Raw genomic sequence first — 18,242 nt, forward strand, 5'->3', positions numbered from 1 at the left:
CACACACCACACCACAGAAACACTAACCCAGGAACCAATGCCTGTAGCAAACCTCGTTGGCTACTCTGTCCCCATATCTACTCTAGCAACACCATCAGAGGACCCAACCACATCAGCCACACCATCAGGGGCTCATTCACCTGCACATCTAGAATCATAGAATCATAGAATATCAGGGTTGGAAGGGACCTCAGGAGGTCATCTAGTCCAACCCCCTGCTCAAAGCAGGACCAATCCCCAACTAAATCATACCAGCCAGGGCTTTGTCAAGCCTGACCTTAAAAACTTCTAAGGAAGGAGATTCCACCACCTCCCTAGGTAACGCATTCCAGTGTTTCACCACCCTCCGAGTGAAAACGTTTTTCCTAATATCCAACCTAAATCTCTCCCACTGCAACTTGAGACCATTACTCCTTGTTCTGTCATCTGCTACCACTGAGAACAGTCTAGAGCCATCCTCTTTGGAATCCACTTTCAGGTAGTTGAAAGCAGCTATCAAATCCTGAAAGCAGCTATCAAATCAGAATCTACTAATGTTATATATACCATCATGTGCCAACAATGCCCCTCTGCTATGTACATTGGCCAAACAGGACAGTCTCTGTGTAAAAGAATAAATGGACACAAATCGGACATCAGGAGTGGTCACATACAAAAGCCAGTAGGAGAACACCTCAGTCTTCCTGGACATTCTATAACAGATTTAAAAGTAGCCATACTTGAACAAAAAAACTTCAGAAACAGACTTCAAAGAGAAACTGCAGAACTAAAATTCATTTTCAAATTTAACACCATTAATTTGGGCTTGAATAGGGACTGGGAGTGGCTGGCTCACTACAAAAGCAGCTTTGCCTCTCCTGGAATTGACACCTCCTCATCAATTATTGGGAGTGGACTATATCCACCCTGATCGAATTGGTCCTGTCAACACTGGTTCTCCACTTGTGAGGTAACTCCTTTCTCTTCATGTGTCAGTATATATATGCCTGCATCAGTAATTTTCACTCCATGCATCTGAAGAACTGGTTTTTTACCCTCGAAAGCTTATGCCCAAATAAATCTGTTAGTCTTTAAGGTGCCACCGGACTCCTTGCTGTTTTTGTGGATACAGACTAACACAGCTACCCCCTGATGCTTAGCTAGTTACTGTCATGCCTTACAGAGCAAAAGGCATTTTCCCTGCATTTTACAGCTAGCACTGGCTGTGATCTTCCATTCATAGGATGTCATGCTGTCAGCTTGCCTCCCATATGAAAGATCCAGGTTGTGTCTCTGCATCCTCAGCTATACCCCCACAATCCATTCTCTTCCTATATGTTTCCTTTCATGAAGATTTCACAATCTCTTGATTGGCATTTGGTTCAGTAGGTGAACAGGCATTCATTGGGAGGCCCCCAATACACACCTGATCAGATGCAGAGATAAGCATCTTTCACTTCCTGCCTGTAACAAACGTGTCTGAGGTTTGTCACCTTCTGATGACCTGCCTCACCTCCCTGATTTTAAGAACAGTTTTCAGTACAGTTATCTAACTCCTTAAACATTATCCGTACACACATTTTGCAATGATTATGATGACCCGTGGGCTCTTGGGGAGAGAGAGAGACCTCACCTACCACCCCTTAGTGAATTATTGTGCATGTGTCTGACACAGGGATCCCTGTAGAATCCAGTGCATCGCCTGTGTCCACTGCCAGTTGGCATCAAGAGATCCCTGGGTCACACTCTCCCCTTTGTCTGCTGTATCCATCTGCTTGTTGTCTTACACTTACGGCACATCTACACTGGCAGAGTTACATCACCGGGAGTTACAGCGCTGCTCAGAGAGCATTGACGGGAAACCGCGGTTGTGTGTCAGCTGCCTGTCAGCTGCCTGCGCAATAGCGTGTTCACATTTGTGGCACGTGCCGTGGTATTCAGAGCGGTGCACTCTGGGCAGCTATCCCACAGAGCATCTATTTCTCTTCTGCTGCTAAGAGTTGTGAGAAGCGGAGGGGGTTGCAAGGCATCCTGGGTCCTGTCCCAATGCCCTGTGATGCATTGCTTCGCATCCTAGCAATCCCTGTGCTTCCACATTTGGCGCCATCTTTCAACGGTTTGTGTGCTGTGCACCCTGCCTCTTCGGGCTGCAGGAATGTTGACCAGTATGCTGCTTGCTCTGACCAACTCGTCACGAGTGGCAGTGGAGTTCTTCCTTAAACTGCAAAGGCAAGAAGAGTGTGACATTGATCTCACCACGCATAGTAGCTGTGCCATGAGATTGCTTGTGGGCTTGGGAAACAAGCACTGAGTGGTGGGATCACATCGTGATGCATGTCTGGGATGACGAGCAGTGGCTGCAGTACTTTTGGATGAGGAAAGCCACATTCATGGGACTGTGTGATGGGCTCGCCCCAGACCTGCGATGCAAGGACACGAGAATGAGAGCTGCACTGTCGTTGGAGAAGCGCGTGGCAATTGCACTGTGGAAGCTGGCAACTCCAGACTGCTGCTGATCGTCACTTACCAGTTCAGAGTGGAAAGTCTACCATTGGACTCATGTTGACGGGAATCTGCAGGGCCATTAACTGCATCCTTCTCTGAAAGACCGTGACTCTGGGCAACGTGTGTGACATTGTAGATGGCTTTGCACAAATGGGCTTCCCTAACTGCAGAGGGGAGATAGATGGCACGCATATTACAATTCTGGCACCAGACCGCCTAGCCACTGAGTACATTAATCGCAAGGGGTATTTCTCAATTGTTCACTAGGCGCTTGTGGATCACCGTGGGCGTTTCACAGACATTAACACAGGCTGGTCCATAAAGGTGCATGACGCACACATCTTTCGGAACACTGGCCTGTTCAGGAAGCTGCAAGCAGGGACTTTCTTCCCGGACCAGAAGATCACCATAGGGCAAGTCGAAATGCCCATTTTGATCCTGGGAGACCCTGCCTACCCCTTAATGCCGTGGCTTATGAAGCCATACATGGGGCAACATGACAGAAGCAAGGAGAGGTTCAACAACAGGCTGAGCAAGTGCAGAATGATTGTTGAATGTGGTTTTGGCTGTTTAAAAGCCTGCTGGCACTGTCTCTATGGGAAGCTGGACCTGGCAAATGACAATATTCCTATGCTTATAGCCGCGTGCTGTACGCTCCATCATATTTGTGAAAGGAAGGGTGAAAGCTTCACTCAGGGCTGGACTGTAGAGGCTCAGCGCCTGGAGGCTGAGTTTGAACAGCCAGAGACCAGGGCTATTAGAGGGGCGCAGCACGGGGCCACAAGGATCAGGGATGCCTTGAGGCAGCAATTTGAAGCTGAAAGCCGCTAATATTTGCTGCTATACTCGGGAGTGCAGTGCTTGTAATGCTAGGAGGTGATTGGTGCTGACGATGCAATATGTGGGTTTAACATAATTGTATGTTGCTTTGCAGGGCTCTTTTTGCTTTCAATTAATAGAATAATGATTGCTTTCAAACCAACACAATTCTTTTATTAAAAAACAACAACTGGAGGAGAGAAGCAAACCAAAAAAACCCATCATCAGTGAGGGGGATGGTTGAAGGGGTGTCCCAGGATGGCTAAAGATTTGTGTATGTCCAGGGATCATATCCAACCTTCTCCTTTGGAGTACAATGCAACAGGTACTGTACTTTTTCAGGGCCAAACTGCAGAGGGATGGGTGTTGAGTGCAGTGAGTAGTGGGAGTCCGCAATGCTGGACTGTGATGGGGGAGGAGTGGAATGCCAGGGATATAGACTGGATCCAGGAGATTGATAAGAGTGTGTTAGCGGTGTCTGGGGGGTGCATGGGAAAGAGTTTTGTGACAGCGGCTGCAGGGGAGGGTGGGCGCAGAGCTGCTCGGTTTGAAGAGCTAGTATCACCTGGAGCATGTCTGCTTGTAGCTCCATAACCTTTAAGAGCGGCTCCGTGGCTTCATTCTGGTGTTCTGCATTCTCCTTTCAAAAAAAAAAAGAGAACTTGTGGCACCTTAGAGACTAACAAAGGTGCCACAAGTCCTCCTTTTCTTTTTGCAGATATAGACTAACACGGCTGCTCCTCTGAAACCTGTCATTCTCCTTTCAGTCCCTCTTCTCGCTGTCGTGCCACTCCTTCAATTCCTGTGGAGTGCATTGTAACATCATGCAGAAAGTCCTCCTTAGTTCTTCTTGGCTGCTTTCTAATTCTGTGCAGCCGTTCAGCCACTGGTAACAAAGAGGGAGGCTGGGCTCCCAAGGTCATCTCTGTGAAGTTTAAACACAACATATTACAGAAGCAGTATTTTTTACAACACAGAGAACACTGATTCAGTGATTTAAAACACAGCAAGTACTCACACACCTGTCACTAACTGGCTGACCCCAGGGAAGCACACATGAGCCACAAGACCCCCCAAATGGTGAGTAGCCACAGGGGCAGGATAAATCAGTCTTCCCAGACCCTTCTGTACACTGGGCACGTGGCTCTTGGAGAGATCCAGTACTGGGGCGGGGGCTGATAATCATTGCTATCCCCATACTTTCCACAGGATGTGATCATTATAGAAGATATCTCGCTGCTGAGGGTCAGCAGGGAATCAAGGGAGGGACTTCTCCAAGACTGCGGCTTCTGCCCTGGCCCCTATGTGGCTTGTGTGTCTGTAGCAATGGTCTTCTCTCCCCCACCCTCACCCCCCCGTGATGGCACTGTGGTGCTCCCAGTGATAAAGCGCTGTCTATACTGGTGCTTTTCAGCGCTAAAACTTTTGTCGCTCAGGGGTGTATTTTTTCACATCCCTGAACGACTAAAGTTTTAGCTCTGAAAGTGGCAGTGTACTGGGTAGAGTGGGTGCTACTATTGTGCAGGGCTTTGGGATAGTGGCACAGGGAGCTGTGTGAGCAGGTGGGGGGTACATGGCAGGTGGATCTAGGTGCTGCAGGGTGTTGGATGTGTTGGCTGGAGCCCTGGGAGGAGGGGGCTAGTACTGGTTGGGCTTGGTTGGTAGGTAGTGGTCAGCAGCCCATAGGATTGAGTGTTGGGCAACTCCTGTCCGCATGTGATGCTGGGTAGAGTGAGGAGCCCATTGGTAAGTATGGCTGGTGCTGGGGGTGTGCGCAATGGTGGAACATGTGGCTGGCACTGACATGTGGGTCGAGTGGTACCAGGGCCTGCTGGTAGCAGGAGACTGGTGATGTGCGTGTACCTGGGCGACAGGTGGGAAGTGCCGCGGCACACAGTGGCTGGTGGCTGGCAGCGGGTGAGGACACGTGGTGAGTTGTGGGTGGCTGGCACAGCAGGTGGTGAGAGGCCCTGGCTGCAGGAAGGTAGGGCAGGTGGCACTGCATGGCATGGTCACTGGCTGGGCGTGCAGTAGGGTCACTGGTTTGCAGAGGGCATTGCTCAGGCGGGGGAGCGCTGTGGGGAGGGGGGTTCTCTGTGTGGCACTGAGGATCCTCTTGGCTGCTGGGTTTTGTGCTGAATCTCCCATGAGAACTGGGGCGGGGTTGGGGGAGACTGTACCATCCTTTGGCCCGCTTTACAGCGCGGCTCCCTCTGCGCACGCGCTACTAGGTTGTGAGCGGAGGATAGAAACTACAACTCCCAGAAATCCCGGCCGGGCGCGCATGCGCGGCGGAGCCATCTTGAAATCTGAGCCGTAATCAAAGAGCCTCAGTGGCAGGAGGTGCCTCGCGGGCTGCTGCCTCTTCTCGGCCGGCCGCGCCCTGCCCCGCCCCGAGCCACAAGCGGGGTGCCGGTGGGGTGGGTCGGGTCAGGGATCGCCAAGGGAAGGGCTGTGGGGTCAGGGGGACTCTGGGGGAAGCCTGAGGGGTCCCTGAGACAGCCTGAGGGATCAGGGTGTTCCCTAAGGGGGTCAGCCTGGGGGAGCCAGGGGGAGCCTAAGGTGGGGTCAGGGGTCCCTGGTGTGAGCTTGTGAGATTGGGGATCTCCAGGGTGGGGGGCAGCCTGTGAGGTTAGGGATCCCTGGAGTCAGCCTGTGGGGTGAGGGGGGGCCCCAATGTGGGGCGGAGCCTGTGAGATGAGGGGGTCCCAGTGAATGCCCCCAGGAGATCTATTGAGTGAGCAGGGAGGACTCTCCTAGCAGGCGTGGGTGTGGGTCTGGGTGCTAAGGAGGAAGATGAGGGAGATCTGCCGGATTTGCGCCCGGGAGCTCTGTGGCAACCAGAGACGCTGGATATTCCACACGGCTGCCAAGCTCAACTTGCAGGTGCTTCTCTCCCATGTCCTGGGCAAGGAGCTCTGCCGAGATGGCAAAGCTGAATTTGCCTGCAGCAAATGTGCGTTCATGCTGGACCGCATCTACAGGTTTGACACGGTCATCGCTCGCATCGAAGCCCTCTCCATCGAGCGTTTACAGAAGCTGCTGGTGGAGAAGGATCGCCTCAAGTTTTGCATTGCCAGCATGTACAAGAGGAATAATGAAAACTCTGGTATTGATGACAAAGTTGTTGGGGATGTGACTGTGGACATTTCTGGCCTGCCTGATATCAGATACACGGCCCTTCTTCAGGAGGACTTTGCCTATTCTGGATTTGAATGCTGGACAGAGCATGACGAACATATCCTAGAACCGCATAGCTGTCACACTTCAGAGAGTGTGGGTAACCGCCCAAGGCGATGCCATGGCTGTGCTGTGTTACGTGTTGCAGATGCTGACTATGAAGCGATTTGCAGAGTCCCACGAAAGGTGGCCAGGAGTATCTCTTGTGGGCCTTCCACCAGGTGGCCAGCTAGCATATGCAATGAGGAATCCTCTGTTTGTGAACCTATAACTGCTGACTCAGGAAATAACAAGGTGCCTGTGGAAGAAGAAAGCATGGAGGAGGGGACTCCTGGGTCCTCTGTTGAATCCTTGGACGCAACGGTGGAGGTCAGCCCTCCACGACAGAAGGATGAGGAAGCAGACAAAGGTGTAAAAGGGAGCGAGAAGTGTGATGATTCCTCAGATGCCCGTACTACTCCAAATTCGTCATTGTATGGGAATAGGTTGGAGCTAGCCCTTAGCCTGATCAAAGCTTTTGACTACAAGCCTGTTCAGAGTCCCAGAGGGAGCAGGTTACCTATTCTAGTGAAATCCATCCTGCCATGTTCCAAGCCTAGCCGTGACCTGGTGGATGGAAGTGCTCTTCCTGGCTCAGTGAATGCTGGTTCTGGTTTCCTCAGTGCAGCCACAAAACCCTTTCCCTTGGAGCTTTCTGACCTGCAGGAGCTGTGGGACGATCTCTGTGAAGATTATCTGCCGCTTCGGGTACAGGTAGAGGTCAATGTACAACATTAGTTTAAAAAAATACTGATCCTGAGACCACTGTGGATTCAGATGTGCTGAGATCATATGGATAGCTAAGTGTAGCCAAACTCAGGTTAGGAATAGGTCGCTGCTTATTAACTATTTAACTGTACCCCCTCTATACAGTCTGTTCCTTTTCCATGATCAGGTATTGTCTCCCTGCTGTGTTTTGAAGAAGTGAGCCCTCTGGAGCTTGGAGTCTTCACATCTCTCTCTCTCTCTCTGTCTCTCTCTACTGCTACTTCCAAAGACTGTATACTAGTGTGGGTCTGAGTTTTAGTTTGCCTCTAGTTTCCTACCAAACAAATACTGCTACTTTATTTTCCCTTGCTACTCTCTATAACTTGGTTTAAATTTGTAAGTTCCACTAAAGGGAATTGTAAGCTGCCAGAGACCTCTTCTAAGTGCTGATTTCTTTTGGCCTTTATAACTGCTCTGTTCTGATGTATCAGGAATTTTTCTCCTCTCAGACAGAGTCCTAAACTATAATCCTCCTTCTAAGGATCAGTCCTCAAATGTACACAGCACACAGGAGTATACTGGTATGTTACCTACAGAGACTGTCATCTTTGAGATGGATTTGCTTCAGTGGATGATTTTAGGGCTGGCATTCTAGATATTTGGTTTGCCTCCTGATCCTTTAAAAAGTTCAAGTGATTAGTGGCAGATGCCACCAAAAGCCTGTGAGTTGAAGACTCTGCTGTCAGAGGAATTCCAGGTGTCTTGCCCGCTGTGTAGATTCCAGTCCACATATAGCTCTGGATTTTCTCTGTTTTGCCAGGCCTTAAAATCCTGATTAGTATGTGGCCAGAAAACTACACCTGTAACTACTTTACTACTATGTTAATGAATAGAAAGCCCTAGTCAGCTTCAATTCACGAATATCCATGTCAGTCTAATTGCATTCACATTAGCAGTCTTAGTGCTGTCTAATGTGCCAGCTAGCCTCTGGGACTAGAAAGATGCTTGTTTATTACTATGGCAACTGTAGCCAGTGGATACATTTCCTATTCAGAGAGCACTGCTGATTCTTTTTCTAGTCTGACATTTTCCAGAGACCTGTACTGTTTCTGCATCAGCTATGACGTGCCTTTATTGACAGGCTAGAAATTGTGCAATGGAGGAACACAAACTGACAAAAGCAACAAATTCAGTGCCAATCCACTTGTAGCTCATGATTGAAGACCTGCTGACGCCACCTGAAAAACCTTCTAGTGAGGAACGGTGCTGCAGCTTCTGCCCTATTCTATAGTCTCTAAATCCCTGACTGCTCATTTTTCATTACTGGGGACATTTGTACAGAATTAATAAGATTTTTTTTTCTTAATGCACATCTTTAAAGAGTGGAACAAACATTAATTTGTATATGGATTTAAATGGCTTGGCTTTCTCTCATGTCTTATCATCTTTGTTACATCTCAGAGTTATTTACAAAGGTTTTTCTACTCTAGCCTTTGTCACATGTCTGTCTCTGCAGTGATTCATCATGTTGAATTTGCAACTTCCAATTTCTTAACATTTTGTTGCCATGGTATCACCAGCACTCAAGGATTCAGTGCTGGATCTGGCAGAAGGAGCAAGCTCTTACTCACACTCTAGATGGCTTTTATACTAGAAATGGAAAGTCAGTTGCCAGCAAAGTAAATAGTTGTTGTATAAATGTTTTTTTCCTTCTTTTCCCCAGTATGAAAACAACTCTTCAAGAACCAAATATTGTGTTCGTTCCATTAACATGGAAATCTGCTGATCACAGGAGTTGCATTGCCCTAAGAAGCTGATACGCTTCTTATCTTTGTTCCTTGCCTAGAATAGCAATCCTTTTAGGTTCATTCATCGCAATTAGGATGTCTCAGAGCATTAAGAGCTGATAGGCAGATGACTTCTTAAGCCTGGTTGGCACTGGCATTTTCTGCAAAATGTCAAACCGCTTTCAGCCTTGCAGCTCCAGAGGCAGTAGCAACAATGCTGGCATAAACTGGCTGCCAGTGCTTTCACCCTTGTTCTGTGCAAACCTGCTCTTGGCAGGGTTAGACAACATGGTGGTTATGAAAGGCAAGTGGGCAATCTATGCTAACGCTGCTATTGCTGCTGTTCCTGCCGCAGGTGCACTGCGGGGGAAAACTGAGAAAATGCCAATGTAGAAAAAATTCTGGGGTGCAAAGATTCTATTTTCGGTGCAGTAGTGCCCCAGTAATGAAGAATTAAGGATGGCAGATCCTAAGTGCCACGACTTGGCTCTTCTAAGTTGGTCATGGCGCGCTCGCTCTCTTTTTTTTTTTTTTAATTTCCTAATGTGTATCAATTATTCAAATACATTAATTTTTAAAAATTAATGTAATTGGGGAGGAAGGAGAATTTATGCTTTTTCTTGTGCCTTTTCAGCAGCCTAACTAAAAAGTTACAGTTTGCCTCCTGTAAGATATGCTAGCAGCAGCCTCTGTCTGTGCTCAGGGGCTCCTGGTCAGGCCAGGTAGAACAATATGCAGGGTTGTCAGAGTGCAGAGCTTTATTAAAACCTTAAGTCCCTGGCACTTGTTCAGAAGTGATTGCTGGCCCCATTGCTTACAGCATTAAATATGCTGTCAACCAAGCAAAGGCTCTTGTCCCTCCTGAGGACTAGGTCTAGACCAAATTTCAAAGCTCAGCCAAAATGATCTGTCTTAAACCTTTCAAATCTATTATTTGGGGCAGGATGTTAGGCTCTTACAAAAGCAGAAGGACTGAAGAACAAGTGGCCAGTAATTCTTGATTTTTCTAACCAGTAACTAGCTGTGACACAGCAGCTAGCTGATCTCATCTAGCTATGACTGCAGTCAGTGCTTTGGGCCACTTTTAGGTTTTTATTATTCAAATGCAGAGGGCTCCTTGTATTGCTTTCCCAGCAGCGTGACTCTTGTTAACAGCCTCCTCGTAGAATATGGGTCATCTCTGGCTGTCAGAGCTGCCTTAAGGTTCCTTCCCCCTTTGTCTGCTCTTCAGCAGCAGTCTGTGCTGTTCCATCCTTCAGAGGTCATGTACACTCTCACCAATCTACCAGAGATGTTGGTGCTTAAGTATCTCACTGCAACCCAGAGACAGAATGCAGCAGTGCCTCTGCAGCTCTTGCTATTTGATTTATTTATATTGCCAGGTATCATGATCATTTCCCCACCATGTTGTTTGCTGTACAAGCACAGGGTCCAGCCTCCCAGCCCTGAAGAGCTTACATCTGAAACTGGGAAAAATTAAAGGCTTGGGAGGGGAAGGAATATCGCATTCAAGCAAAGTGGTCAGGGTGGTACTAGTCATAGACTTGTTGGTACAGTTTTTGTCCCCCTTTAGCTTATTATAGAAGAATGGAGGGAGAGCAAATGAGAGGATGGGGTGCAGGAGCAGAAAACAGGAGCAGAAAAGTGGAAGAGGGGGATGAAAGAAGGGGAAGAGGGTCATTGAGGGGGAGGGCGAGAATATGAGGCGGGGAGTGGGGAATAAAGGAGGAAGGCAAAGAAGAATATCAGACTGGACCAGGAGGGTGAGAAGGAATGGGGGTGCGGTGGGGGGGGAAGCAGGAGAAGGTTGGAATCAAAAATCAGTCAGCAGAGAGAAAACAATACCCAGTGTTCAAAGGCTGAAGAGCGGTGTGCTGCCCTCAGGCATTCAGGGCTTCTGTATGCTTGCTGTTGCTGGGGAAGCACCCGCTCCTTTGAGCCACCCATCTCCTATGGTCATAGGAGAGGAAAACTCAGTGAAATAGAGCTAGTCAAAGTGAGCTGCCATGTGAGCTGTGTGTAGGGTTGCCTGGAGCTGGCTTTGTTGTCTCCTTGCTCCTACTCCAGAAAGTCTGGCCGAGGCATTCTTAAATCTTCAGCAGGAAGGCAATAGTGAATCTGGGCAGTGGCTGCATTTTCCCTGATAATCGTTGTTTACTATTGCTGCTGATACCCAAAAGCATGCTTCTCACTTTCCAGACAGAATGGGTCTGAACTCAGCCCCAGAGAGCTTACAGGCCTAATTTGATGTGAAGGAGTGAGACAGTAAGGGGGGCGATGACAGAAGTGTCAATCAGATTGTTATGTGATTACTCAGCGGGTGCTGGCTGGCACACAGAATGCTGCAACAAGGAAGGTGTGGTTTTTTTTTTTTCTTTGCTTTCCAAGTAAATTGATGTCTGTCTTGGCTAACTTTTTCAGGCCTAGCGGCAGAAGCAAGTGGGGAGACCCGAACTAGAAGTGTTGGCCTCACAAATCATCTTAGAAAGGGCATTCCATGCATGTTGTGGGAGCAGGCAGTGATATTTGTGGATAAAGTAGGGCACTGAGGTTGGCATCACGGGGAGTGGAAGGAGGAGATCAGTGCAGTGCATGGGGAGTGCAGAAGGAGATAGCTAAGTTATGGAGAATCGTGAAGGGTGATTACAAGAATCTTGGGCTGGACATTGTGTAGACAGGAGCCAGTTTAGTGATTCAGAGAGGGTGGGAAATAGGTTCCAGTCCGGTGGTGAGGAAGGTGATCTTAGTAGCAGCAGCATTTTGGATGGATTGAAGGGGGTGATGTGGGTGCCAGGGAGGCCCCTGAGAAGATTACAGTAATAGGGACAGGAGGTAAGGACCTGAACAAGAGTGTTTGCTGTTAGGTCGGACAGAAAAGGTCAGGTCCTGATGATGAAGTGTCAGGACTGGCTGGGTGTGACGGCAAGGGAGGAGGCAGCGATCATCCTGGGTTATATGCTGAGGAACTGGTGGTGGTCTAAGGTGAAGGGAGTTTCAGAAGGAAGCTAAATTCAGCTCTGGCCATGTTAAGCTGACTGCTAGGCACGCGGGAGGGACGGGATTGGAGTGGGGGAAGTAGATCGGTGAGTTGCTGGCTGGAGATGGTAGTTGAAGCTGTATGAACAGATGAGATCACCCAGTGAGAGGGTGTAAAGTGAGAACAGTGGGCCAAGACCTTTGGAAGGGGAGGAGGTCCCTGAAGGATCAACCAGACATGCAGCAAGAGAGGGTGGAGGTGCAGGTGGCAGGATGTTGAGAAGGTGGCTATATGGAGCAGATGTTTTGAAATCCACATTAGGAGCATAGGTGCCAACTTTTTCCGGCGCTGGTGGGTGCTCGACCCTGGCCCCGCCCCGACTCCACCCCTGGCCCGCCCCCATTCCAACCCTGTCCCCAAAGTCCCCACCCCAACTCAACCTCATCCCTGCCCCTATTGGACTCCTTCCCCAAATCCCCGCCCTGGCCCCGCCTCTTCCCCAAGCGCGCTGCATTCCTGCTCCCTCCCAGCGCATGCCGCTGCGAAACAGCTCTTTTGCAGCAGCAAGCGCTGGGTGCTACAGGGAGAAGTGGGGAAGGTGCACTCAGGTGAGGAGGTGGAGGTGAGCTGGGGTAGTGGGGCGGGGAGCTGCTGGTGGGTGCAGAGCACCCACTAATTTTTCCCCATGGGTGCTCCAGCCCCGGAGCACCCACAGAGTTGGCGCCTATGGTTAGGAGGGCCACCACCACTCTGAGCACTGAACAGAAACCAAGAAAGGACTCAGGCCACCCATCCTCTCTTTTGTCTCTCCAGAATCTGCCTGAGGACCATCAGCAGCTGACTCAGTGTGACTCTGTGGCGAGTGGGCATGTGTCTGAATCGCACGCTGCTGAGCTGCAGGACAAAATCCAGCAGTACAATTCCACCAACAAGGTATTTGTTCACTGGCAGCATGTTCAGCTTCTTGAGGATTCTCGTTTACCTTAATTAGCAATAGCCATGAAGGGTCATCGCAGGCACTGGAAGTTGCCCAAACTGAGATGGTGCTATTGGCCTTCAACAAGGCTAGGATGTGCTTCCTTTCCTATAGCTATGCTATGCAGCTTCCTTCCTTATGCCAGTTCTAAAGCAGTGTTTGAAAGACCTTCCCCTATGCCAGGGGGACTCCATAGAACCATTGGAAGAAAGATGCCTACATCCCTGAGCTCCACCCACTGCCTGCCCCTCCCGCTCTGGCTTCTTGGCTGCTGCTTCTCTATGGTGAGCCTTCTGCAGGCAAAGAGAGGGAAACTGCCATGGAGGCAGCTGGCCTCCTTTTGGTGTGGGGTGAAGGAGGTCAGCCTGTAGAGGGGCCTGCCCTAGCATCCTTTTAAAGGGCATGAATTAAAAATTAGCTGAACAAGAAGATGGCCAGCCTAGTGGCAGGTTAAATGAATACACATGGGAAGGCATACCTGGTTTTATGTATGCCCATTGTGGTGTTGTAAATTAACTGTAACCGATCAGGAAAACACCACAGAAGTCATTGTGAACAGCTCCACGCAAACTTCTGCTCATTGTGCAGCAGCAGGCAAAATTGCAAAGTGTTTTACCACCCCTTTCTTAACACTGCTAAACATAGTCTGTTACAGTGCCCTTGTATAAATCCGTTGTCGTCCATAGCTGGAACACTTAAGTTCAGTTTGGCCAGCCTTGCTCAGGAAGGATAACTCCAAAAGAGAAAGGTCTGGAGAACAGCAATGAAAATGATTAGGGGTGTGGAATTAAAAAGACAAGGGCAATTTAGTTTCAAAAGAAGCCAAATAAGAGGTAACGTGCTAGGTGTATAAATTAATGAGCAGTATAGAGATGGTCATTTGGGAGTATTTGAGAATGAGTGTGGTATCAAGGCCATTATAGATATTTACCTTCTCATAATAAAAGATGTTTAAAAGGCAACATTTAAAACTGATTAAAATAAACACTTTTATTAAGCAACTTAATCTGTGGAAGTCACTTCCACATGCTGTTATGGAAGCAATTGAGCAGGATTGAGAAAAAATTTATCTTCTATTACACTAGTGAGGATGAAAACATAGGAGGTGCTTTGGCACTCATGTTTCAGGGCATAAACCAGCCTTCCCCTCCAGCCATGATGTTGCAAAACTTCTGTGTGGCAGGGGAACCCCTAATCAGCACCTGCCACTCCAGCCCCAATCAGGGAAATGGGTTGGGGCTGGGTAACTAGCTAGGACTGGCCTGGAAACTGGCCCCACCTGCCAGCCTCATTAACAGGGGCTAAATGCTTGGGAGGCCATGAGTCCGGAGGGCAGGGCGGAGGCCAAGAGGGGAGAGTAGGCTCAGAAGGAGCCAGGAGCCTGCTACCCTGTTGCCATGGAGGCCTGTGCTAGGTCAAACCTGTAAATACTCTGTAAATATTTGGAGCTTGGTGGTGGGAACCAGACACAGGAATAAAGAGCATGGGTGTTGCACCAGCTTGAGGTGGTCCTGACTCATTGGGGAGGATTTCACTGTGTTGAAGCTAGGACACTGGGCTGGATGGACCATGCATTTGCTCGAGTATGATGTTACCTAAATCCAGGCAGTTGCTGCAAGAGTGAGTGGCTGGATGGAGGGTGCTACCTGGAGAAAGGGAGGAAGAGTGTAAATATGTAGCTGTAATGCTCTAGCGGTACTGGGTGAGTTGGAGGGAAAGGAAGTGGCCTCTGGGATATGTGGGTTCTGTTTGGAGGTTCCAGATCTCCAGGAGTACCAAGGGCTGGAACCTCTCCTCCCCTTTTGAAAGGGTTGGGGAAACGAGTAATCGAAACTGGAAATGGCATTAGGCAGCTGAGTGTTGGAGACTCTATCAGACAAAGTAAGCAGGGCTCTCCGGGAGGATGCACAAGGTGTTGAGATGCATGGGGTTGGAGGCCACGATTCCAGCCCCTCCCTCAGACTGGATCACTGGGGGCTGGAAGCACAGGTTCTGACTTTCCAAAGTGCCGGAGGCTGCGTGACCCCAGCTCTATCCCAGGCCCTGCCCCCACTCCACCCTTCCCCCAAGGCTCCACCCCGCCTCTTCCCACCCCTGCTCCACCCTGCCCCACCTCTTCCTGCCCAGTTCAGTTCCCTCCCCTGAGCATGCCATGTCCTCACTCCTCCCCCTCCCTCCCAGCCTCCTGCATGCTGCGAAGCAGCTGATTGCGGCGGGGGGAGGCATGGGGAGAGAGGGGGAGGCACTGATCCACAGGGCCCACTGGGGTGGTGGGAGGAAGCTGATGGGGAGGCTGCCAGTGGGAGCTCAGCACCCACCATTTTTTCCCCCATGGGTGCTCTAGCCCCAGAGTCAGCACCTATGGCTGGAAATTGGCCTCAGTCCCTGTGAAAGAAGGGAAGGCCCTGCATTGCCTTGTTGCTATTTTCTCCACCCAGATCAGGAGCAGCAGAGCCAGACTTCAGAGGGAGCCACTTTGATCTTGGTCTGGGGAAATAAAGAGGAACCTCTGGGCTCTGTGGACTCAGTATGGTGTGGAGGGATTCTTGGGGGCAATTTGAGGACCTTTTGGGCTTGGTAACTAAACCGTTGTGTTCTCTGTGTTCAGTTGCTGCAGGAAAAGCTAAATGAGATGAATTTTGAATTAAAATCTGTCCAGGAAGCATCCCAGAGACAAGATCGTACAATCCAGAGTCTCAATGAGGCCCTGAAGAGCAAAGAAAGTGAGGTAACTAGCACTGCTGGGGAGGGCCTGTGCTGTGCCCTTGTATAGGAAATGTGGATGCAGGGAAGCATGCTATTCTAGCAGCAATTCAGAAGGAACCCTTCAGTCATCCTTGGACCTTGCTTATTTCTTCTGTGACTTGTTTCTGTCAAAGCACTTACAACAGGCAGAGGCAATCTGTGCCCAAGACTCCTTGAGGTGTGGGGCTTGCTAACGGTTGGGTGTCCTATCCCCTATCTTGCAGACAGAGGAGCTGTATCATGTGATTGAAGGGCAGAATGAGACCATGGCCAAACTACGAGACATGTTACATAGAAGCCAGCTTGGACATTTGCAGGTACTTCCCTGTGGGCCCCTCCATCCCCCAGAAGTGAGGGGCCTTTGCCTTTAAAAGAAAATTGAAAAGCATTGGGTATTTCACTGTGACAGGCTCCTTCACTGTTCTGAACAGCTCTCGTGAGCTCACGCTTAAACACTCTCACGTTTCTGTTCTCTCTTGTCAGACCTCGGAGGGGCTATCCCCTTCCCAGCAGCAGCACGTGGCACTGCTAGATCTGCAGAACACACTCTTCTGCACCCAGCTGGAGATACAGCAGCTGAAGAGGGGTCAGCGGCAGAAAGAACACCAACTGGCTGAAGCCAGGAGAGCTACCCAGCTTCTCGAGGCTGCTGTGCAGGAGGAACAGCAGCTGAAAGAGGTGTCATGGAAACACAATCAGGTACGGCATGCTTCAGCAGTTGAGCATGGCCTGATGCCTCATGCAAATGACAGTAAAGTGTTTTTGCATATCAAGAATGCAAACCAATGACCTTCATAATGCTTATATTAGCTGAATGTCTTAAGTGGGTACTGTGCTGTGCATTCTCTGTCTAATTCATGTTAGTTTACATTCAGTAGTACGTGCACACAATCAGTGCAGAGACTGAATACAGTGGATCAGTAGTGGCACTTACTGGTATGTTTTAACTGGTACAAATGTCCTGTTTCTTTTTGTGATGCTGTATTCCTCTTTCTTCAGTGGATTAGCTGGGGTAGACTTAAAAATTTTCCTGTGCATGTAAGAACCATTTTTTAAATCCCCTTTTCTAGCCAGAGTTGAGGTTGAAAGTTTTCATCAGTTTTAAAGTTGTGCAGTCACCAACAAATTTTCACTTTGCGGGGAAAAAAAAGTGCAGTTAGGGAATTGAGTGCAGAACCCCAATTCCATTTGCTTGTCAGTTTCACTACCAAACTTCATGTGGTTGGTCCCACTTTGATAGTGACTCTCTGAAGAAGTTAAGACTTAGTTGCACCGTTCTTGCGCTGGGCACAAAATAATATGTGGAACTAAAGAGGAACGTGGCTGGTCACTTTGGTGAGATGGACGGATTTAGAGTTTAAAAATCACTAAATGTCTCTGTGTAATTTCAAAGAAGAAGTAATAAATGTTTGAAAGTTTGCTTTGGTGGCTGTGCTGTACAAAACTCGTACTCAGCATGTAGGTAAGTAATCAGATGTGTCTATGTGGAAATGTATAAAACTCCTTAGCAATGGAGGTAGGGAATAGGAACCCGCAACTTGAGACATACTCAGCCACGGTCCACACTGACATCTGTCCATGCAGCTGTGGAAACCCTATCTCCATCTACATGTGTGCTACACATGTACTGAGCCTAGCTTCCATAAGCCGAACTACGTGGAGATATTCTTCGGTGCTCCATCCATATGCTTGCTGAAGGATTAGCATCCCCATCTCCTGTGGAAGGAGGTCAGGCTCTCAGTTTTCTGATCTGAATGACAGAAGCCTATAACATCTGAATCCTACTGAACTTGTGGTATGCTCTCCTGCAGCCCAGGCTATCCTTATCCTGTTGAATCTCACAAGGTAAACATGCTTCTGAAGAAGTGGGTTTTTTACCCACAAAAGCTTATGCCCAAATAAATCTGTTAGTCTTTAAGGTGCCACCAGACTCCTTGTTTTTAACAGGATAACAGCAGCTCCTGAGGCTGTCTCCATCTTTGGTATGACTGACTGACAGGGCTTCCTGTTAGCCTTTTGGCTTCTAGTGGGGAAGTGAGTATCTTATGGCAAAGAAGTGAGAAGTGTGTGTCCTTTCAGGAGCTGCGCGGTGTTGTGCAGCAGGTACAAGCAGAGCTGCAGCACAAGGCTCAGCAGCTGCGGACCCTGGAGGGGGAGAGGTGCTGTGAGATCCGGGCCGAGGAGCAGCGTGTTCAGCGTTTGAGCCAGAGGCTGGCTCACAAAGAACAGCTTCTGCAGGTGAGTGAAAAATGATGCGAATCAGGGATTAGGCTCACCTTGGAATTTGAGTGCTGGCAACCACGTGACTATGTGCAGCTCTCCAGGGCCTGTCGTCAGAGAGATTGGAGTCTGAGGGCAACCCTCTGGCTACAGCCACAGGGAGGGACCTGTAGCTGGGGCTGAGTCGTACTGGCGAGCCCTAACTGGGGAGGGAATAAGACAGAATAACATTGACCTGACCTGTGGACTCAGCCATCCTTTGAGTATGGAGAGAGGAGAGTGAGGTCAGAGAGAAGTTCTCTGACCT

General features: G+C 49.2%; 1 protein-coding gene across 1 annotated transcript in view; it reads left to right on the forward strand.

Moving 5' to 3' along the window:
• The first annotated feature begins 6,084 nt into the window (after positions 1-6,084).
• The window catches only part of LOC144268585 (myomegalin-like), a 72,486-nt gene continuing 60,328 nt past the window's right edge, over positions 6,085-18,242 (forward strand). The window contains exons 1-6 of the mRNA XM_077823571.1: positions 6,085-7,236; positions 12,808-12,927; positions 15,579-15,698; positions 15,940-16,032; positions 16,199-16,414; positions 17,795-17,953. Coding sequence (XP_077679697.1) covers positions 6,100-7,236; positions 12,808-12,927; positions 15,579-15,698; positions 15,940-16,032; positions 16,199-16,414; positions 17,795-17,953 — 1,845 coding nt within the window. The 5' untranslated portion in view covers positions 6,085-6,099. The remainder of the gene's footprint in view (positions 7,237-12,807; positions 12,928-15,578; positions 15,699-15,939; positions 16,033-16,198; positions 16,415-17,794; positions 17,954-18,242) is intronic.

This window comes from Eretmochelys imbricata, chromosome 8 (assembly GCF_965152235.1).
Source record: "Eretmochelys imbricata isolate rEreImb1 chromosome 8, rEreImb1.hap1, whole genome shotgun sequence".
In the NCBI taxonomy this organism is placed as follows: Eukaryota; Metazoa; Chordata; order Testudines; family Cheloniidae; genus Eretmochelys; species Eretmochelys imbricata.